This window comes from Callospermophilus lateralis, chromosome 6, assembly GCF_048772815.1.
Source record: "Callospermophilus lateralis isolate mCalLat2 chromosome 6, mCalLat2.hap1, whole genome shotgun sequence".
Lineage (NCBI taxonomy): Eukaryota > Metazoa > Chordata > Mammalia > Rodentia > Sciuridae > Callospermophilus > Callospermophilus lateralis.
In genome coordinates, this window is record NC_135310.1 from 137023445 (window position 1) to 137046872 (window position 23428).

At 42.4% G+C, this 23428-nt stretch overlaps 1 protein-coding gene across 3 annotated transcripts; it reads left to right on the top strand.

Moving 5' to 3' along the window:
- Nucleotides 1-1272: 1272 nt before the first annotated feature.
- On the top strand, nt 1273-20800 carry Irf4 (interferon regulatory factor 4). Of its 3 annotated transcripts, none has more exons than XM_076857839.1 (9): nt 1273-1320; nt 2656-2934; nt 4056-4242; nt 5075-5163; nt 5828-5972; nt 8024-8131; nt 10763-11116; nt 14892-15004; nt 17239-20800. In XM_076857839.1, the coding sequence occupies exons 2-9, from the start codon at nt 2719-2721 to the stop codon at nt 17380-17382; spliced, it is 1356 nt and encodes a 451-aa protein (XP_076713954.1). In that variant the 5' UTR covers nt 1273-1320; nt 2656-2718; the 3' UTR covers nt 17383-20800. The 3 variants fall into 3 exon arrangements, with proteins under 3 accessions (XP_076713954.1, XP_076713955.1, XP_076713956.1); XM_076857840.1 differs by having other exon boundaries at nt 5831-5972; XM_076857841.1 differs by lacking the exon at nt 8024-8131.
- The last annotated feature ends 2628 nt before the right edge of the window (nt 20801-23428 follow it).

Below are 23428 nucleotides of genomic sequence, written 5' to 3' on the forward strand. Positions count from 1 at the left end.
CTTACTTGAGTGAAATAAAAACATGCCATCCTGTAAATTTCTGAGAAAGTCTTTTGGTTTTAGAAAAAAGCATATCTATCTGTACCTCCCTCCCAGTCTTGCTCTGGCCTAAACTTAGTTTTTGCTTCAGTTAGGAGACACTGACCCAATATATAAGATTAAAAGAAAAACTGAGAAATAAGTGAAATCAAAAGCTTTTCAAAAGTTGCAAGCTGACCTGGAGTGGTGGTGATCTAAAATCATATAGAAAGTGGTGATCTGACAGTTTACCTGAAAATGCTAAGTAAATAAACATGCTCAGCGAATCCAAGACAATCTGGTGAAAGTTCAGTGGGTGAAAGCTCAGGGAGTGAGTTTTGGAAACCAAAGACAGCTTGGAAAATCAAGTAAAAGCCTAGATCCACTTAAATATTATTCTCATTTGGGGTATTTATACCCGACTATTAAACTGCTTTCCACCAGACTGAGGTTTAAACTTTATCATTTTTATGTGGGTACTTGTATACTTCGGGATCCCCGCCCCCCGCCCGCATGCTGCCATCTCTTTCATCTTACAGTAATTGAAACTTTGCGGGTCCTGCATGGTCTGAATCACCTCAATTCCACCAGTTTAATAGACGAATAAGTATGCAGGCATTTCAAAGATGTACACAGTATGTTTATGGCTCCAAGGATCCTGGCCATTTCCTATTTTCTTTTAAAAGAGTGCGATGTTCTCTCAACACCGCGGAGAGGCAGGGTTCTCTCTGGACAAAGATGCTCCTCCACCCCTCACCCCAGTCTTCAGTAAGTGGACAACCCCTTTACGTGCTCTGAAAACAAAAGTTCTCTTTTCACCAAATTCCTACTACTACACTCCCCCCACTTCCCTCCCAAGCCACATTGCTGCCGTTTGGTTGTCACTAGTTATTGACGGGACTCGGGGCAGATCCTGTCGGGGAGGTGAGATCCCCATTTCGCGCCTCGCCCTTCGCGGGAAACGGTCCGCAGTGACTGTCCCAGAGATCGGACGCTCCAGGCTCCAAGTGCGCTCTCCGACTAGATGAGCAGAGGGTCGCGGAGAGCCACCAGAGTCCCCAACCGGGTCACCAGCTGCCCCTCGCCTCCATCCAGAAGCCGGGGCTCGTCCTCCCGGGCTCGGTCCCCGTTAGCCAGGCGCCCCCCTCCGCGCCGCAGGCGGAGCCTCCCCCGTCCCGCCTCCGCCCCGCCCCCAGCGCGGCTTTCAAGCTCTATAAAGTTCCTCTTTCTCACCTCACTCTCTTAGTTTCACCACTTGAACTTGGGACACACCGCTGCCCTCAGCTCCTAGTACCGGGAGAGGTAAGGACTGGAGTGGGTCAAGAGAAGTGTGAGGCTGGCTTGAGAGGGCAGGGAGCACAAACTAGAAGTCCCGGGTTCCATCTCAAGGCTACGCAGGGGATCCCAGCTTTGGAGGGGGAAGGGAGCGGGGCCAAGTTAGGGAGCTCAGATTCCCACCCCATCTGCACCGGACCCAGGGAGTTTGTACTGCCTGTCTTGCTGCGGGCTCTCTCAGATCCTGGACCCCACTGCCACTTAGCTGGTCAGCCCGACCTGCGCCCTGGAGGTGCCACGCGCGGTACCAGATGAGCTAACGGGACTGTCCGGGATCCAGGAATGGCTGAGGCCGAGCGGTCAAAGGAAACCACACGGAGCAGCAGGCTCCTCCGCGGGAGGACAACCCCTGACCCTATTGGCTCCTTCCCCTGAATCTCATTCTTAAGGGTCCCAAACTCAACTACAGTCAGCGTGTAACTACCGGGCTGATGAGGAAGGAGGAGCTCCAAATTTGGGCAGCTGGGAGGCCTGAGCGTTACCGCCTCAACCCCTGCTCAGTGCACTCCTTCGCTTCCCAGGCACAGGAGCTGGCCTCGCCTTCCCTGGGACCCTTCTTGTCCCAACTCTCCCTTACTGGTTTGGGTATCATTCTGACTGTCAACGCGCGGGAATCTCCAGCTGCTGGGCTGCGCTCCTCCAATAGTACACACTCTTCTCCACTTGTTGCTCAGGGGGCCCACTTAATCCTGGTTGACTGTAGAGAGCTAGGGTTATTTGAAGGACAGAGTTAAAGGTTGCGGGAGAAGAAAACGGGGTGGGGGTGTGGAGCGGCGGGAGAAGCAGGTGCTATGCACCTGGAAACCCCGAACAGGGGACAGCCACGTGCGAGGTCCTCCGCGCATGGGAACCACCAAGGGGGGTGTGAATGGAGTGAAAAAAGAGTGGAAACTAATAGTAAAGGGGAAAATGAGGTGGAAATGGCTTGGGAGCGAGCAGAGAGCAGCGGAAACGACAGGTGAGCGGGCAAACGCATTGTCAAGACTGGTGGCAACTGGATTTAGGAGCGTGCGAAAAGTTGTGTACGTGGGGAGCCTTGGGGATGTGAAATGAGTTAAATTAATAGAGTGCTGGAAGGTGGGGTGAGCAGACGGGCTTCACGGAGCGCGCGCTCAGGAAGCCGCAGAACTGTGCGCGCCAAGGGGATGCTCCGGGGCCTGTCGCAAAGGTACCTTAGGGGACTTGGGTGACACTGACATTGCACGCACGCGCTTCACAGCGTGGTCACTGCCAAGAGTTCAGGACTGGGTGTCCGAGCGCTGTGCGGCGGTGGCTGAAGGGCAGCTTTCTTCTCCCCTGCAGCGTGGAGCCAGTACGGGAGGCGAATTCTGGGTGAGCTCCAGGGCGGTGGTCGGCAAACTGGGTATGAACCTAGAGGGCGGCGGCCGAGGTGGAGAGTTCGGCATGAGTGCGGTGAGCTGCGGCAACGGGAAACTCCGCCAGTGGCTGATTGACCAAATCGACAGCGGCAAGTACCCGGGGCTTGTGTGGGAGAACGAAGAGAAGAGCATCTTCCGTATCCCGTGGAAGCACGCGGGCAAGCAGGACTATAACCGCGAGGAGGACGCCGCCCTCTTCAAGGTCACCTGAACGCGGGAATCTTGTGGGCAGGCTTGGGGAGGGTGGCAAAGAGGCCAGTTAGTCTTTGACCCAGACTCCATGGAGAGTCCAGTCAGTGGCCCCAGTGCAGCGGTTTTCAAAGAAAGGGACTGGCAGGGGTGACAGAATGGGATGAGCCCTGCGGGATCAGTGGCTGGAGCTTTGAAGTTCTCAGGTGATTGCTTAAATGGGGAACTTGGCCCCAATCCTGAGCAAGTGGCATGAGCAATTCCCAGGGAGTCAGTCAGAGGGCTCCAGAGTAGGGATATCTTTGAAGGAGGCAGCCTTTAGAGGGCTCTGGGTTGCTTCTCTGTGCCTTTCTCTGTTTTCATCCAAATCTCAGGCCCTATCTCCAAATCCCTGTCTCCTTTGGTCAGTGTAAGCCTCTGACTCTGTGCATCTGTGGGTGCTCTTATCTGTCTCCCTGTTTTTCTGTCTGTTTCACTTTTTTCTCTCTGAGTTTCTCTGGTTCCCACTCCCCCACCCCTTTGGTCTCTGCTCTCTGGTTCTAGCTGTCTTTGGATGCATCCATCTCTGTTTCTCACTTTCTGTCTCAGGGTATCTCTGTCTGGCTCTGGAAATTTCTCTCTCTCTCTCTCTCTCTCTCTCTCTCTCTCTCTCTCTCTCTCCTTCTTTCTGTGTGAGTGCCCCTGTTCATGACTGCTTTCCCCTAGAGCACTTTACTCGGTGAACTGTGAGACCCAGCCCCCACCTGTGGGCAGGGAGGGGAAGGGGACTTCCTCTGGGAATTTGTTCACAGAGTACTTCAGACCTTGTGACTGTCCAGATGTACCCTGTGGGGACTTAATCCTCCACAGCTCTGTCCCTAATCTCAGCCACACTTACTTCAGGGGCCTCCAAGCCTCATCCCACCTTTTATAAACACCCAGAAATGTTGAAACCACTCACCTTCAATTTGACAATGGTAGGGTTCTAGGTGAGAATATTTTACCTGGAGGACACCTGGTGTCATTACCGTTCACATTTTGAGCAACAGTATAAATCTGAAGCACTAAGCAACATTTTTTTTTCTTTTAGAAAGATTCTTTTTTTAAAAAAAAGAAAGAAATTGACTTTTCATTCTCTTCGTTCTTTCCCACCAGGCTTGGGCTCTGTTTAAAGGAAAGTTCCGAGAAGGCATTGATAAACCAGACCCTCCTACCTGGAAGACACGTTTGCGATGCGCTTTGAACAAGAGCAATGACTTTGAGGAATTGGTTGAGAGGAGCCAGCTGGATATCTCTGACCCATACAAAGTGTACAGGATTGTTCCTGAGGGAGCCAAAAAAGGTAGGGGCTTTCCTGAATTTGGGTCACAGAATAGAGGCAGCCTGATACTTATAATGCCTTAATTTCATTCTGAAGGTCACTTTCTATTTTTGCTTTTATATAGCCTGCTGCCTCCTGTCCCATGGTCAAGCCCAGCAGGCTCCTTCCCCAAGTTCTCTGGGTTATAAGTTGAAAACCTTGTGATGTTACTAAGGGATAATTTCTCAGGCTCTAACCCTGTAACATAATGTGTGTGCACACACTTCAACTGTGTGTTTACCAATTAGTCCATTCAATTATAGTATGAACCAAATTTCCAAACTTGAAGACCCATTAAAACTTTACTTATCTAATAGACTTTGGTAAGTGGCATTTTCCAGAAAGGAAAGCATATGGAACATCCTTAAATTGTTACTGCTTACAGTAATAAAAAGGTCCACTTTTAGAGGATAATATAGTCAGCTGGGGTACTTACTGAGTCAGATTCCTGGACAATTCTTTCCAAGATTCTGACCAGTATGTCCAGAGCAGAGCCCAGAAATCTGCAGTTTATACAAATCATGACCCCACCTGGGATATATCTCACCAGAAGAGCCCCTTAGCTGGTCCCAAGGCACGTTAGCACATGGATCTCATTTATTTCTCTACCTGTCATACATATGTCAGATCTTGTTGACATCTGTTCAAATAATATGAACTGCCCAAGGGAATTGCTAAAAATGCCTTATTTGTCAACACTGTGTGCTATGCATTCTAAGAACTAAAGCCTCAGGTATTTTTCCAAGATTTGACGTTTAGTTGAATCAGTTCCTTTTTTCACTCTGTACCATTTCTCTTTTCCTCAAACACACAGGAGCAAAGCAGCTCACCCTGGAGGACCCACAGATGACCATGAGCCACCCCTACCCCATGCCGGCATCTTATACTCCACTCCAGGCCCAGGTACAGGGGAGGGCACTAAGCCTCTGGAAGTCCAGCCTGGGTCTGTGTGTTGGCCCCACACAGAGGGGAAGAAACACAAAACAGCAGGACTTCATGTTTTCCTTGACAAGTCCAACAGCTAAACAAATTTTCTTGGTGGCTAAGTGAATGTCTCACCACACAGCCTAGATTACCAGTTAGTTTAAATAGGAGAGCTTGGGTGTGTCTTGTCTGTTAGAATAGGCTTCTTCTATTGATTCTCAAATCTTCTGGGAACCAGACCTTTTGTAGTAGTTGAAGATTTTGGAAGTTGTGCTTTATCATGTGAAACCACAGGGCAGCTGATCTCTGTAGGCTTTCCTGATTTGAATTACAGCTCTGTTTTCTTCACTTTAGTGGGTAAAAGAAGGCAAATTTCCTTGCAGTATTTTTGGTGCCAGTCTTAACCATATGATGAAGCCTTAGATAAATCATCGCTTTACAACACTGTCTTCATTGTGCTTTTTGAACTTCTGTGACTGTTTTCCACCTAGTGTAATGAACAGCTCACTCCAGTCTTTTCGAATGATAAAATGATTTGGCTGCTGGCCGAAGAAGGGGTTCCCTGAGAGTTTGGGAGGATATAAAAGCACCCCCTTTTCCCATGCCAATGTTTTTCATCTCAACCCCTCTTGTGTTCCTTTAGCAGGTTCATAACTACATGATGCCACCCCATGATCGAAGCTGGAGGGATTATGTCCCCGATCAGCCTCACCCAGAAATCCCGTATCAGTGTCCAATGACGTTTGGTCCCCGTAGCCATCACTGGCAAGGCCCAGCTTGTGAAAATGGTAAGGCATGTGCCAGGGCATTTGACAGAAGAGCAGACCTAGACATGTGTCCGTGGGGAATTCCGGGTGGTTGTCCTGAGCAACACCATAGGGCTTTCCCCTTCTCAGAGATTGCTAGAAAGATTTCACGTGTATCAGATAGGAGGGGCGGGGGGCGGTTTCTCTGTCCTATAGGATGCTAAGCTCCTCAGAACCAGATTTTTCAGGACCCACGTGGCATAACCCTATGTGGGGCCTTAAATACCCCAGAGATTATTCCAGGTAGCAAAAACTGCCCCCCACTTTTTTAACAGAGAAGATCATGGAAACTCATAGAATATAAATAATGTGCCCAAGTCACTCAGTAAGAGTAAAGGGCTGGTGTTCAATGTCAGATATCCTAAGCCCAAATCCAACCTTGTATATAAGACAGGGGAGGTCATATATCAAAATGGTCATCTATATATTTTTAAATTATCTGGTTAATGGGTTAACATTTTTTTTCATCCTGAGTAACCTTAAGTTTTATTTGTAAACTTAGGCAAAAAAAAAAAGGGGGGGGGGCGGGGGATAGATTCTGGCCATCTCACCTCCTGAATTTTCTCTTAGCTGACTGAGGTCACATAATCTCACTAGTCTGTTTCTGTTTACCCATCTGTAAAATGGGCATACTACAGTCATGCCCAGATCCTCTCCTCTGCAGGGACACTGGGAGATTACTCTATGTCCCTTGAAGAGTAATTATGTTCGTTGGAGCTGTTCTTGGTTTTAAAGATGATAAAAGAAGAGAATGGATAAACACCACAAACAAACAAACAAAACCCTAAAGTGTCTTTACAGGAGTCTGCCTAGTATTGGGTCCCAAAAGACTTGTGTAATTTGGATTAGATGTGTTCCTGTGACTACAGGGGTTCCTTGGGCATCAAAAGTGAAATCTTTCAGCAGAAGCACTCATTAGCTATGTGCAGAGAAAATTTCACAAAGTACGTTCAATGCAGCAAAATGCTAGCTTTTAGGAATTTTGAGTTAGTTATTTAAGTAGAAGTCATGAGATGGGTCCACACACCAATCCTTTTGTGTTTTCTGGGAATATTTACTCTTTTACAATTTGGTCTTTCCCTCCCTGATTTTCCAGGCATGTTCAAGTCATTCTTGGCTTTTGGTACTGAATAAAGTCTGTTGAGTAGCATGTTCTTTAAAGAAAAACTTGGGATTCAATTATATTGGCTTTTTAAGAGTGATATTCAGCAAAGGTTGATTTTTCAAACTGTAGGTGAAGAATCGGCTAACATTAAACTGGTTTCTGAAATTCAGACTTGTATCCAATGCATCAGACTCTGTTGAACTAATAAGCATGGCAACACGAGGCAATGTTTTGAACTGGGAAAAAAAAATGGAATGTCTAGACATATTTCTAAGCATGGGTAACAATAATTGAACTGCTAGCATAATTAGGTTCTGTGACATACTCTTTCTCTTTCTCTCTCTCTCTTTTTTTCCTTTGTATCTGTGGTGTTGGGATCTACTCAGTGACAGAGCACTGTACTAATGAGCAACATCCCCATCCCAGCATATTCTTTCTCTCTATGTTTTTAATGTGACACATCGCTACTGGGCTGGCAGGAGATGGGTTCAGTTTTCTCCTGAACCCAGAAGTAGCTAGTAAAATAAATATGAACTAAACATTTGCTAGTTTCTAGTTGGGTCTTTGGTAATCAAAACTTAGGCAGACCTAATCTCTCAGTCAGCCATGAACTTGCTTTGTGAACAGGGTCAAATCCTTTAATCTCCTTCTGAGCCTCACTTTCCCTATTTATGAATAAGAGAGAGAGGTCTGAGTTTTCTTCTCAGGCTGTACAATGGCTCATACCTCCTTTGACTTGCTTTTTTTCTATTGGACTTTGGCTTGTCTTTGCCTCATGAGTATGTGCCCTGCATCAGAGGGTGCTTGCTTTGAACCTATTGGATTTGGGTTAGAAGGTGACTCCACTCCATACTCCATTGCACACTCAGGTGGCCTCCTAATTATTGGACTCTGTGTTTAGACATCTGATTTTTATTTGTAAATGCAGGTTGCCAGGTGACAGGAACCTTTTATGCTTGTGCCCCACCTGAGTCCCAGGCTCCTGGAATCCCCATAGAGCCAAGCATAAGGTCTGCTGAAGCCTTGGCGCTCTCAGGTGAGTGCAATGTTGGGTTTTGGAGGCACCTGCAGGAGGCCAGTCTCTGCTGCTGGCTCCACTCACCTTTGGGTAGATTTGGTGGGGATTTAGACATCTGTTTGGGCCCTCTTGAGTCAGGAGTAGGTGTGGACACATGTTATCACCAGACATTGAGGACTCTGAAGTGAATAAGGTACATTATTAGAAAGCCAGCTAGCTTGTCATTCTGATACAGATCCAAACACAGGTTGAATGGAAGCATTTTAATTTCTCCGACGGCACCTCTCCAAATTTCCAGGAATATGCAAATACTTGTTTTTCGTTACTGAGAGTCCCCTATCAGCTGACATTCTCACAATGTAGAACATTTTCTTAGGAAATATAAAAGCTTCTCATTTCAAAAAGCTGTTAATTTCTTTTATGTTTAGCTGCAAACTTGTTGTCCCTGACTTGCTTCCTGGGGACATTGGTTCTAGCCCCTGGTCTCATGATGTTTCGTATGTCCAGAAGGAATGCACATTTTGGTCTTCCTCTGAACTTTGATAGGACTTCCAAACAAATACGGATTCAATCTGATTTGTAAACTTGCATTTCTAAAGAATTCCTACACACAGAGAGTGTAGCTATTTAAGGAAGATGCTTCATGACTCTTTGTCTATGTTCATTTATTCTTTAGATAATATTTTAATTGTTTTTAAATGGAATTTGTACTTACATTAAAAATAAATAGCTTAAGCTTCAGAGTTCTCACCTTGTCCTCTGATATCTTTAAAAGTCAGTGACAGAAAATACAAACTAACTTCTAAAGATTCAGGAGACCAGAGTTGAGGCGCTTTCCTTGTTCACAGAAAAGCTGCAGTGTTACTGCCTAGTTCCTGGCAGTTCTGAAGTTCTCAGGGAGGTGTGTGCCTTTCTTCTGAGATGCTCATGAATAACTGAGGATCCCCTTTAGGAGGAGCCAGTTCTAAGCAGCAAGAGTTGTATTTGTTTTTAGAGTCTTTCAGATTTTTTTCTGAGCACCTCAGACTTGTGTGGGTGCCTGAGGAGTAGGAAATAAACAGCTATTTATATCTCTGCAACCTTGTGATTTTTGATGACATTAAATGAAATGAAACCTGCCCTGCCAGTCACCTGCAATGGCCAACACCCACTCTCATCCGTGCACCACCTTACTCAGTCTGTTGACAGTGGCAGAAATTGAGGAGACAGTGACGTGGGTTAAGAATCAAACTCTACCTTTGAGGAATAAGAGGGTTTTGTGGGTTCCTTTTTTTTTTCTTGGTATGCGTAATACAGATTAATTATCAACCTTGAATACATTTATCAGAGAACTATAATTCCCAGTCATTGTTAAATCCCAGGCAGTCACCTCTGGGTAGCTGTCTCCTGCCTGCGTTGCCCTCTTATATTTTATTTAAGGAACCCTTTGCAAAACTAACTGGGTCCTTTAACCTTTTGGGTGGTGTTCTAAAGAGGGTTCTGAAAGCAGTAAAACTTTTGTAAGTGAAATAATTTTTAGTTTCAAAAAGCACAGATTTAGAGTTCTTTTTAAAAAAATGCAAAGCTTAAAGGAATTTAAGCAGATTTTACATTAACTATTGGCTCTTAGAGAATTTTTTTTCGTTGATTCCTTTTTTAAAAAAATTGCTGTGCAGGGGATTGAATCCAGGGCCTTGTGTATTTTGGGCAAGTGCTGTACCACTGAGCTACCTCCCCAGCCTAGATTCTTTTTTTTGCCACAAGAATTAATTTTATGATAAAAGAAGTACATACCCACTGTAGAAAACTAATTTCAAGATTAGAAAAACAAAAAAAGAAAGTGAAAAGCACGTTCTATCACTTAGGAATCACTACACTTAGGGCCTTCCTGCTGATGCTTCAAAGTGTCTATGTATATATATTTACCTAAAAAAATGTCATATTAATAATTTAGGAAGTTTCAGATGTTGGACGTAATTGCTTTTTTTTAAAAATTCACACACACACACACACACACACACACTCACAAACAAACATTTGTTTGTTTTTTGCTAGTAGAAATTAAACATATTGTTCAACTCCTCCAAAGTCAAAATTGATTTACTTAAAGATGAATTCTCTTTCAGTGACACATGACTCAGTATTTTAGATGTAAACATGGTCATCAGTATCATAATCAACTTCATCTAAAAAACATGACTTTGTAAGTCTTTCTTTTAAGATATTTTAATTTTTGTGGTTCTGGTAATTGACCCTAGGGTCTCTCTCAAATGCTAAGCAACCTGAGCTGCATCACCAGCCTAGAATTTGTAACTTCATAACAGAGAGGCTTTCAGCTATCACTTAAACATATTTTGCAGAAAATTAATGAAGGATATGCTCCTCCAGCTCTTGAAATAAAAAAGAATCCATGGCCACATATATTTGGAAGCTTCTGGGTTAGACAAATTAAGTAGGTGTCTTTCTGAGGGCTTCTCTAAGTAAAACATGCTCACTGGGAATCTTCAGCAATGAGAGAAAGACACGCAGCATTTCCTAGATATTCTTGACCCTGAAATATACTTGTTCGTGGTACATCTTGGGACATTCATATTCTACCCAATATGCTTTGTTTGGGGCAAGTTGATTGGTGGGTCTGATAGCACTGACTCCTGAGCTCTGTATTTGCAGACTGTCGACTGCATATCTGCCTGTACTACCGGGAAATCCTGGTAAAGGAGCTGACCACATCTAGCCCTGAAGGCTGCAGAATCTCCCATGGACACACCTACGATGCCAGCAACCTGGACCAGGTCCTATTCCCCTACCCAGAGGACAATGGGCAGAGGAAGAACATTGAGAAGCTGCTGAGCCACCTGGAGAGGGGTGTGGTCCTCTGGATGGCTCCAGATGGACTTTATGCCAAAAGACTATGCCAGAGCAGGATCTACTGGGACGGGCCCCTGGCACTGTGCAGCGACCGGCCCAACAAACTGGAGAGAGATCAGACCTGCAAGCTCTTTGACACGCAGCAGTTTCTGTCAGGTAATGCACTTTATGTCTTCTAGAATGGAGGTAGTGGTGGCATGTGACCGCAGGAGTCAGAAATGACAGGTGCCTCCTACCCCAAGCAGAGTTCTTCTTCCTGTTAGCCCCAGAGCCCAGTGGGCTTTGTTCCAGAATAGGTTACTTGACTGGTTCACAGGTCATCTCTGCCTCTATCATCTGTTCCCCTCATTGTCAAAGAACGTCTGGATGAGAAGGCCCAGGTGGACAGTGGCTCAGGCTGATATCTCAGGGTTTTGGTTTTCAACAGTAGTCACCTCTTAACAAGGTTCCGTTTTTTGGGCTGGGTGATCTTAATAAGCTTAATTGGTGATGTTTCCGGGTTCTTAGAAAAAACTGTGAAGGTTAGAAGCCTACTGTTCTTGGTTATGAGATGTGTCATCCTTAAGCACATGCCGCCCTGCAGGTGGGACCAAGGATAGGAGTGTACTGAATTGATTGGTCAAGGGGGAAATAATGGGAAGGTTTTGTATTTTCTCTGTCCCATGAGTGTTTCTAATCATATTTTCCAGAACCAGTGTGTTTTCTTTTCCTAGTTTTGATTTCATGTCAGTTAAAATAGCCCTGGGTGGATTTTTGGGAAATCATTGAACATGTCGTTGTGGGGGCCTCATACAGTGTTCTATTTGTTGTCTAGATGGAGGATGCTTTGGGGACAGGAGGGCTGCTCTGCTTGCCAACTCCTTGCTGTTCTTCTCTTACCTTATCTTAAACTTATTCTTCCACTAGGCCCCCCTTTCAAAATACCTCCTGTCTTTGTTTTTTAAAGTGCCTCTTCCTTTTCACCAAGCATATTCCCCTGCCTGGCCCACTGTTTTGAAATTTGTTCGCATTATAAAATGGCTAAATTGAGACAGTTAACATAGATAGTACCTCACATACCTGTCATTTTTTTGGTGGTGCAAACTCTACTTAAAACTTCAAGTACATTGTATACTTGAAATAGTTGAATTCAGGAAAGAGTACAGTTCAGCTACCATAATTAACTATTGTCACGGTGCTATACGATGAACCTCTTGAATTTAGGGCTCCTAACTGAAATTTTGTGTCCTTTTACCTCCATCTCCCTCCCCTCCTTCAGCTTCTTAGCCACAATTATACTCTTTATTCCTGTAAGTTCAGCTATTTGGGGTTCTACATATATGCGAGGCCATGTGGTTCTTGGTCTTATCTGTTCCCGGCTTATTTCACTTAATATATCCTCCAGGCATATCCATGTTGTCACAAATGACAGGATTTTATTCTTTTTTTATGCTTGAACGGTATTCTTTTGTATAAGTATGCCACATTTTCTCTATCCATCTGCTGTTGGACAGGTCATTCCTTATCTTGACTATTATGAATAATCTGCAGTGAATATAGGAGCATAGATGTCTCTTCAACATACTGATTTCATTCCTTTGGATATGTATTCAGAAGTAGTGGATTGCCAAATGCTGAACCTGCCTCTTGAAAAAAAAATATAAATATATATAAATAATGTATATGTAATTTATATTAAAATATATATGTAAAGACACATAAATATATTAAAATATAAATATATTAAAATTCACACATGTGTATATGTACATATATGCATATATATATATATATATATATATATATATATCTATCTCACCTATGTGCCATTTACATGACCTTTCCATTAAAGAGGCCCAAATTTGTATAAACCCATCCAAATTCTTTTTTGATGCCCAAAACAAATATATCCCTAGGTAATCACCCTTCCCACAGAGGTGGGACACAAGGAAGAGGAAGCACCATCTCTGTTTGTCTGAGGTAGCTGTGGGATGATGAAGAAGACACATGAGGTTGAGATACCCCTTGATCTAAGAGCAGAAATGTCTCCAGGCCGGACCATCCTCACTGTCTTGGGTCTGGCATGGTATTCATGGTGACGGGCAGGGGAAATACAATGAGCCTCTGACAGGCACCTGTCTATATCTCTTATGTCCATCTTGTAGTCTGAAGGGTCATGTATCCTGGAAGGCTGGCGCTCCCTAGGTTGGGTTTTCCTAAGAGATGGCAGATCTTGGCATCTTTAGATTCAGAGGCTACCCCAGGGTGAGGGCTTTCTAATTAAGGCATCCTGGAAAAAAATGGCACTTGCTTCTCTCAGTTCCTCTTGCCATGCCTGTTTTAGGGAGGTGGAATGTCTTCACTGTGAGCTGTAAGGTACACTTTGAGTCAGAGCTGACAGGTGAGAGGTGGCCACAGATAAGAAGCTGGAGCAAGAGTAGAGTAGGTGTCCTGAGGATGTGAATTTTCTTGCCTAGAATTTCATATTTCATATTTATCTGTGAGCAAGAATCGTCCTTTTTAAAAAAATTTTTTTGTCTTCCTTTGTAACAGAAGCCTGTGCTTTTTGTCCACTGCAGCCTCTGAGGTTCATTGAAGTTCAGGAAGGATGCTGTGAACTTTAAAACTGCAGCTGTGCAGACCAGCTTCTGCATAATTAAGGATTCCCACTGAACATTCTTGTATTAGTAATCATTTGAGGCATGACTTTTTCAGAGAATTGTGCCAATTTGCCACTCTGATTAACTTGTGTAGGTGTGCTCCCAGGCCACAACAGTGTGAATGTGTTTTACACGTTCTGACTAAGTCAGTTGAGTTTGATTAGAATTCTGGAAGAAGAAAGGGGGAAAAAACAGAGCAGGAAGTTAAAATAGTTGTGTGAGTTAGCTAGAAACCTTAGTTGCAGAGAGCAGTGGAAATCTTTGATATCTACCCATTCAGGATTTGTACCCTGCTTAGGGACAGTCCCGAAAGGCATGGCCTAAGGGTGTGTATCTGATAAGGATGCATTGCTTTGCTGCTCTGCAGCAGCCTTAACAGCTCCTGTGTAAATTCACTTTTTTTTTTTTTTTTTTCCAAACATGACATTAAACTCTAGAGTTTTTCTTTGAGTCTGGGTAAGGGGAAAAGAGTTAATGCCAGGGACTGGATGATTTGACGCATGTCTTTCTTTTCTTTGTTAAAAATTCTTCATTTAATTTTTTTTTTTTTTTTTTTGGCTGAGTTGGGGATCAAACTTCAGGCCCTTGTACATGCTAGGCAAGTGCTCTACCACTGAGCCACACCCCAACCCTGGACACATGTCTTTCCAACAGTGTTCCTATCTGTTTTATATTGTTCAGATAGGAGCAGTGGCTTCAGAATATGTATATCCACAAAAGGGGCGGCCAGTGGAACATCACCATGTCTGCTCAGAGTTCCACAGTTTGGGGTTCACACCTAGTGCCAAGTGGGACAAGCTGCTGTTAGCAAGTGTCTGAGCCACGGAGATGTCACCAGTAGCACAGACACTGGATTAATGTCTCTTTCATAGTCAAGGCATGAGTTTTTAAAATAATTCTGGGATGTTGAAACATTCTGATTTTCTTAAAAAAATGAAACTGTCTTCTTTGTATAAGACATTATTCTTTTGCTTCAACATGACATTTCATTTTCATGACATTTCATTTTCTTCTTCACCCTCCTTCTCTCCTCTCTTCAACCACTTGCATCCTGATGGGTTTGGTGCTGCACAGCGATGCTCTTCAGCTTAGGCCATAATCCCCTGAAAGAATGGAGAAAAAATGACGAAACACACACATATGTGAACTTGTACATGCGATTTTGTTTCTGGAGTCTGCATGATAAGGAACCCTATTTAGGGAAATGAAGAGTGACTGTTCTTCTCATAGTGAAGAATCACAGAAAGCCCTTACTTCCTGTTTAACCTGGTTTGCTTTTGTGGGTTTCTCAGAGCTGCAAGCATTCGCGCACCATGGCCGTCCCCTGCCAAGATTCCAAGTGACCCTGTGCTTCGGGGAGGAGTTTCCAGACCCTCAGAGGCAAAGGAAGCTCATCACGGCTCACGTGAGTCTGCAGTTACATCATCATTTAATGAGTTTTCCCGTTCTTGAGGGCAAAGTGCTACTTAGAGAAATCTGAAAAGTAAATGTCAAACCACCTGGGAAAATAAGTGGAACCCTTAAAATAGAGGAGGAAGCATGGTCCAGTGCATAGCAAAGCCCAAGGAACCACGTGCTGTTTCCACCCTTGAGACCCACTCATCACAGAACCAGGGCACAAAGCTCAGACCAAGGGCTCTACTTGTCCCATCTTTTTTTTTTTTCTTTTTCAAATTGTCATACTCTCATTTTATAGGGATTTTTAAGTATTGATACTCAAAGTTGCCCTTCAAAATTCTCCATGCCTAATAGGACTTTAAAAATACTGCCAGGTTAGTGGATCTTCCCTAGAGAGAGAAATTTTTCTCCATTTAGGAAGCTTTCTTTCATCTGTGTATCTTTTAAATTTTACTTATTTAGGTCCCAGAGATTGAACCCAGGGGCACTTAACCACTGAGACACATGCCCAGCCCTTTTTTTAAAAATATGTTTTATTTTGAGATAGGTCTCACTATAAGTTGTTTAGGGCTTCATTAAGTTACTGAGGCTGGCTTTGAACTCACAATCCTGCCTCAGCCTTACAAGCTACTGGGATTACAGGTGTGGGCCACCATGACGGGCTTCATTTGTGTATTTTGTAGGTCCCCTCCAAATGTTGCCCAAGCCCCTTTACTTCTAGATTTGGGGGGAATTATTTGATTATGAATATGTGCTATTTGAAAGAGGGTATATCTTTCAAGAAGTCCAAGTAGATTGATCCCTCTTTATGGGATCACAGCAAGAGGAGTGTCACTGTGGCAAGTAAACATTGTTTCATAAAAAAAGAACACAGGTTTATATAGATAGCATTTAACATTCATTCATCATAGAAAATCATCTTGAATACTAAGATGCTTGAATATGAAAAGTTACATTACTACACACCCAGATATTACCAGGAAGAATGTTACATTCCACAATACCAATTCAGATGAAATTTTTAGCTCTGAGATGATATTTTGAATTGAAAATTGAGGGCTCTGGGTGTAGCTCACTGGTAGAGAGCTTGCCTAGCATGTACAAGGCATTGGGTTTGATCCTCAGTACTGAAAAAGAAATTGAAGTAAAACACCTCTAATCCTGAACATATGAATCTCCCTTCTTTATTGTAAAACCCAACCAACTAACCAAAATATAAGCCCATAGACTTTAGAATTTTCTCATGAATTATCTCCAGTGATTGATATGCTAATGATAGAGTCACTAATATCTCTTGTTTTCAATAGAGAGTGTTAATAAATAAATAAGTAAACCTGGTCTTGATAAGCAACATTTAAAGAGTAGAGGTTAAAATACTACATGGATCTGATTTGCAGGATGTATGAAGGGAATGGCCTAGAGTAGGTGGTTGCCCAGGCAAGACACCCCTCAAAATGGTACTGTCTGACCCATAAAGGGAAGATATACATGAATCTACTTTTTGATTATGGACTTAATTCATTTCAGTTACTTACAAAGGAGTTATGCAAGTGACTGTATAGCAAATATCAAAATGGTTCAACTTAATAGAAAATAGCAAAATTGATGAGAGCTTTCATCTTGTCTTAAATTCTATAAAGTCAGGAAAAGCTGACTATTGACTTTGGTTCTGGTGAATATGATTCACACTAATAACTAAACTATGTCAATCTGGGGCAAATTAGCCTCTCTTTTCCCATAAAGGCAGTCTGCGGCTGTTGTTTTTTTTTGTTGTTGTTGTTGTTTTCCTTTACCTTTGGTTTAGAATTATTCAAAATGAAATCTTAAGTCATTCAGAATAATCCCTTCACCCTGTCAAAGAGCAATGGTGGAAAAACAAATTCACTAGCTTACATTATCCTGAAATTTACCTGACTTATTAATTTGATTATTTTGTCAGATAATGTACATTCCTAAATGTAAATCTGTAAATTGCAAGTGTAGTTGATTCGAAAGTATCATCTTTAACTTTAGTCTCAATTGAAACCCAGAACTATGTAGATTCGGTTTACATGTTGCTCTATATAAGAACTAAGAAAAATTCAGATAGCTCCAAATATGAAATGCTTTGATGTGTTATAGCATATAACTTTAGACTTATTTAGAATTTAACCATTAGGATTTGAGTGTTATTTCATGATAAGCCAATTGCATGATGTTAAAAAGAATATCTCAGTAATATCTTTTTAAATATCTTATTAGGTGGAACCTCTGCTAGCCAGACAACTATATTATTTTGCTCAACAAAACAGCGGACATTTCCTAAGGGGCTATGATTTACCAGAACACATTAGCAGTCCAGAGGATTACCACAGATCTATCCGCCATTCCTCCATCCAGGAGTGAAAAAACTGTCAAAACAACTAAGTTTGTTTCATGATAAGTACCAAGCGTTGACAAGGACAGCTAATTGAACACCCTCTTCTTCTTTTGAGCTCATCAAGAATATATACAACAACCCAGCAGTATCTGATTGACAGATGCACTTATGCTAGAAGGAATCTGGTCTTCCAGATCCCACAAGCAGATTTTTCCTATTGACTGTCATCATTGGCAATAACTGTGAAAATTGACAAAGTAATGTGTTTACATTTACTTCAATGCTAGGTAACATCTGGTGTGGGTTACTTCTTACTTGAAGACTGAGAAAACTTGTAGTTCAGCGTTGAACCACCAATTCTTGTGAGAAAAGCACTTAAGTGCTCTATCATTTCTCAGGGAAATAAAGTCTAAATTAGAGACTACTCTAACCGTCCCCCGCCCCCCCCAAGAAGTGTATTCATGTGTGCAGTAGCTTTAATTCTCATGGGAAATGATTGCTGAATGAATGGACCAGAATCTTGGCCTGAGGCTGAGCCATAGTCCTCTGGGCTGACCCATCTCCCCATCTTCATGGGTTCTTCTCAGGGTGGGCCTTGGGTTCTTCTCAGGGTGGGCCTGAGAGGAAGCATCCCATTTGCTTCCTCTCCTGGCCTCCCCTGGAAGCCAGTTGGTAGTCTCTGTTGCCATTTTCTTGAGCCAAAAAGCATTAGGGCTACTCTTGGATGGGAGATTTTTGTCTGTCCTACATTCTAGTAATAATGACTGATTACATTTTTTTTTCAGTTTGTCTTTTTATTCTTTGTATTTCATTCTTTAGAAATTGCTAAACGGTTTTCTTAAAGAAAAAGAAAAAAGGCAGACTATTAATAATCTAAGTGCCAAAAAGGATACATTTTCAAAGCTCCCTGACATTTCCCCTCTTCTGTTTGTTTTGTTTGGCTCTTGGGTGGAATCCATGGCGATACTAAGGAAGAGGAGCCAGTGGCCCAGGTTGTGAACTTGTCAGGACACCCGACCAACTGATTGCATAACTGCAGACTCAGTGGGCTGTTTCTGCTTATTTTGTGTATTAGATGCTTCCTCATGCCAACAGTAGTTTGACAAGGCCTTAAAATCACTGAGCTTTTTCTAAATACTTTTTTTTTTAAATGAGAATTCCAAAGATCCCCACTTGCTTTTGTAAACCTCATTCCTTACTTTCTTGCTTTTTCTTTTCTTTTCTTTTTTTTTTTTTTAAGAGAGAGTGGAGAGAGAGAGAGAGAGAGAGAGAGAGAGAGAGAGAGAGAGAATTTTTTAATATTTATTCTTTAGTTTTTCGGCAGGCATAACATCTTTGTCTGTATGTGGTGCTGAGGATCGAACCCCGGGCCGCACGCATGTCAGGCGAGCGCACTACCGCTTGAGCCACATCCCCAGCCCCTTTCTTGCTTTTTCATTAGACTGGAGTGCTCCAATATTTTTTTTCTCCTTCTACAAAATAATTGCTTTTATTTCCAGCCGCAGAGTTGATAATTCTCAAAGAATGTGCCAATCCTCCCCTAATGTTTAGTCTTTTAATTCATTCAACAACATATTAAATGCCTGCTGTATCCCTTGTGTCAAGTTCAGTAAGCAATCAAGTATTGGAGTGCATTTTAAAAAATTTTTACAAAGGGATTTTTAGTACTAAAACAATACATATTAACTACAAAAAATGTGAGCAATCTAGAAGAAGAAAAAACAGAAGCTTTTTTTTTTCAAACCAAATTCCCCTCCCTAGAAGCAGCCACAAAGAAGAATTCAATTTATTCTTCCAACACACTTCAGTTTTCTATAAGTATACATAAACTTAAGAATCGTCGTGGGATTCCAGTGCAATGTCCTCAGTTTGGTTTAAGATATCTCAGTAGCCCCACAGCAAGGATTTGTTGGTCAGCCAATATAGGCTCCACAAACTGCAGCAATTTATACATCTTATAGATGCATAGTATTTTGGGATATATTATCCTAGGAGGATATGAAATAAAATTAGAAACTGCTGTTTTCCAGGGCACCCAGCCTGTGGTCTTGCTCACTGGATGATATTTAACCCACTGTACCTCCCTGAAGCTCCTTAGAGTCTCTCTCAAGTGAAGTAGATACTGGATTTTTAATTACTGTGTGAAATATATATAGTTCATATATATATATATATATATATATATATATATATACACACATATATATATACATATATATATGTGTGTGTGTGTGTGTGTGTGTGTGTGTGTGTGTGTGTCTGCTTTAACAGTGGAGTTGCATTTTCTGGAAAATGCTTGTTGGCTCAGGCAATGATCTCCAGTCTCATCTTTATGTCCAGGTGTGTGCCCTTTTAATCTTGAGGGGATCTATAGGAAGTGAACTATGAAGTGATCAATCAGGTGAAGAATCCTGACAATTGTCTCAGGCCTTTGGAAATGAATGGCTTCCTCATTTCTTGTCTCCATGAAGTGGATTCACAGACTAGAATTTAGTTTGTCCTCAGTGGGAGACCCTGTTAAAGGGTTCAGATACTTGTGTGCTAAAGAGCACTGGATTGCAGAGTAAGAAATCTTCAGGTCCCATTGGTGCATGTTTGTAGCGTATTTCTTGTTCTTGGGTGTCATTTGTTTAGTAAAACTTCGGGACAGTGTGTTCTGGAACACTATGGAGAACCAACCGAATGACTCCTTTAAAACAGAAACCTTGAACCATTCTCTCAGCCTGTGTTTGGATAGAAGTGGTTCCTGGACTAAGGCACAAATGAGGATTCCTTGCCATGCCGTGTCATTGGGTATGAACCCCAGCATCGGGGGATTCTGGGAACCTTAGGTGCACGCACATTCCGCATTGGTTAATGTGCTGTACCTGGAGGAGAAATTATTATTATTATTTGGTATTAGTTACTGTTTTAGTAAAAATCCAGCAGTGTTTTAAATCCCTTTTTATTCCTCTCCAATAACAGTCTTTCCCTTCCCCACCAGCAAATGCTTTACTGATATAGTGAGATTTCTTAAGATCTCTATTTTCATCACCTAACTCCCTAAATTATTTGTAGCTGGCCGCATCCATTTTAAAGTTGCATTAAGGCTACCATACTATTTGCACTTACTGTGCCATACTCATCATCTGGCTGGTTGCTCCTTCACCTGGCCCAGGAGAACAAACCTTGTGGATATAGGTTTTGGACCTCCATTTCTTTTTTGTATTGCAGACTAGCCTGTGATGTGAATGCAGTAAAGGTCAATTTTCCTGGTATTTATTTTCACTGCTTTATGGAATATGTGCATGAATGTAGTGGAAATGTAGGGGAAGAGAAGGGAGATGTGGAGGAGAAAAGAAAAGGTCAAGAGGTTAATCCTTCTTGTATTTCTGTAAATATATTTCATGAATTTTTATGTAAATTTCCTTTTTAAAAATATTGGTTGTGTGATAATGAAATGATCTTAAGTAGTCAATAAATAAAGACTTTTTTAAAAAAAAATCTGCTATGGAACATGTGTGTTATTAATACTCATCAAGACAGCTCTTTAAATACTTCCTTCTTCTGTTGGGTCTTTTCAGTAAGGCTGTTTCAGCAGCCTACTTCCTTCCTGGTAGTTGTATGTGTCCCTGAAATCAGATCTCAAAGTGCTCCGCTTGTTTAAAAAAAAAAAAAAAAAGCTATAGGTTTTAAATCACACTTTGCCTGCCTGCCTTGCATCTGCTTCCTCTTCCCTATACCTGCGTTTTTAAGGGTCCAGTAGAACCCAGAAATTTGTTTTTTTGTTTCCTTTTATATTCAAAACTCCTCTGATTTTTTCTGTTGTTGTTGTTATTGTTGTTCTTAAAGGGGAAGACATATAGATTAACCACTGTTTGTGGGTAAAGGCTCTGGGAGTACTTGGGGGGTCCTTTTAGCTCAGATCCAATTTCTTCTGCTCTGAGCAGCTGGGCATGGGAGTCTCCTTTCTTGGCTTTATTGTTCATTACTTATGTGGCTGGGCCCCTCTGGACTCACTAACTTTCAGTCTAACAGAAAGACTGCCAAGCAGCAAGGCTGCAGCCCGAGCATGGTGACACATGTCTGTAATCCTAGCCACTCAAGAGATAGAATCAGGAAGATCACAGGTTTGAGGCCAGCCTCAAGCAATTTAGCAAGAGCCCCAGCACCATAGTGAGACCCTGTCTCAAAATAACAAAAATAAAAGGGCTGGGATGTAGCCCATTGGTAAAACACCCATGGGTTCAATCACCAGTATCAAATTAAAAAAAAAAAATACTAGTTGAAGATCACATGGAGTTGTCAGAGAGCTTATAGATTGGACATAGGATAATTTTGAATATTGGGATAATTTTGAATTTGCTAAATGGTAATCAAAAAGAAATAATGAAAAATAAACTATTACACTACTTTGGGGGGCTCTATTTTCTCCACAAATATGGATGACTCAAGTCAGTATACATGGGCGATATTTTTTCAAATAATATATTGACTGCTGACTAGTATCTAAAAAAGTGTCTCAAAGGGATTTTGAACCCTTGAGCTTCTTCTTAAGTAATTTATGCCTCTTTCGGGTACCAGTGTTTTCCACCTTTCTTTATAGTGCCAGTTGGTGTTGTATTCAATCTTCTACAAGCGGTTGTTACCATGACAATTCAGTACATTTACATCAAGCACATGGGCAATGCTCATCTATGCCAGAAAAACACTGAGGGTTGGTACCTCATTTTTTTTTTCTAGGACAGGTTATACCTAAATTAACCCAGCATAATAGGTAGCCTCTAAATCAGTACCTATGAATTATATGGTATTTGAGAGCATCCAGGGTATTACTTTCCTTAACTCTGGCTCCACCAGTCTGACCATGTATGGGCAAATGTCCTCAAGATGTCCTCAGAAGCAGTCCCCTCCCCTCCCCTGGGAGACTTCTCCTGCTGCTATCTGCTCACCTGGCTAGGGCCCTCCTCTATGAAGTCTCAGCTGGTATGTCCACTCCTTCTAGAAGCGTCTCTTCACTTCTCATGCATACACACTACGAAGAACGACATTTCTGAGGCATCAAGGAATGATTTCCCCACTCTGTCCGCCCCTACACTTCCTCCCCATGCATTTGGGCCTTTGGGGCCCAGGCATCAAATATCGTGCCCACCTGGTCTCCTTCCTGAGACTAGAGAAACCGTCTGGGGAGAGCAGAGGAGAGAAGAGAAATCTTCACAAGTCATGAGTGAGAAAGTTCTAGCATCTCCCTATTAATAGGGGGATCGTCATTGATTCCCGGGAAAAGACTTGGGGGACAGTGAACCTGAGAAAAATTTGTTGGAAGGAATGGTGAAAAACACAGGTTATGAAGGGGACAGGCACAGAAGACTGATGGATGACCCCATTGGTTGCTCAGGTGGACCAATGGGTATTACATGGAGTGAGCCTGGGAGTGAGGTCTGAGTACAGACAGAATGGAGGGGAAGATCTCTCCAAAATAAAGGTGCACACACACACACACACACACACACACACAGGCCCCAGTGTCATAGAAGCTGTACAAAACTTATTCCCAACTCAAGAAAAGGAGAGGGATCCAAAATGAATTTAACTATCACTCTAGTAGAATAGAGATTAAAATAAAAATTATATTGTTAAAGAAAATATGAATATTTCTTGAAAATTTGAGCTATTAGTCAGTTTTTTATCACTATGACAAAATACTTGAGGGAATCAATTCATAAGAAAGAAAAGTTTGTTTTGGCTCATGGTTTCAGAGGTTTCAGTCCATTGTTGGCCCATTGCTCTTGGACCTGTGGTAAGACAGCATAACACGGATGGAATGAGCAGTAGAGTAGCTGCTTACCTCATGACTACCAGAAAGCAAAAAGAGAGGAAAGAAGGGGCAGGGTCCCAATATCCACTTGAAGGGCACATCTCCAATGACCTAACTTCCTCCCACTTGGTCCTTGTTGTGGTTTGAATATGAGGTATCTGCCCAAGCCTCCTGTGATTAGATTATGGGAGCTGTAACCTAATCAGATCATCCTAGTTTGAAAGGGCTGAGTGAGTGTGAACTATAGGCAGGTGGGGTGTGGCTGGAGGAGATGG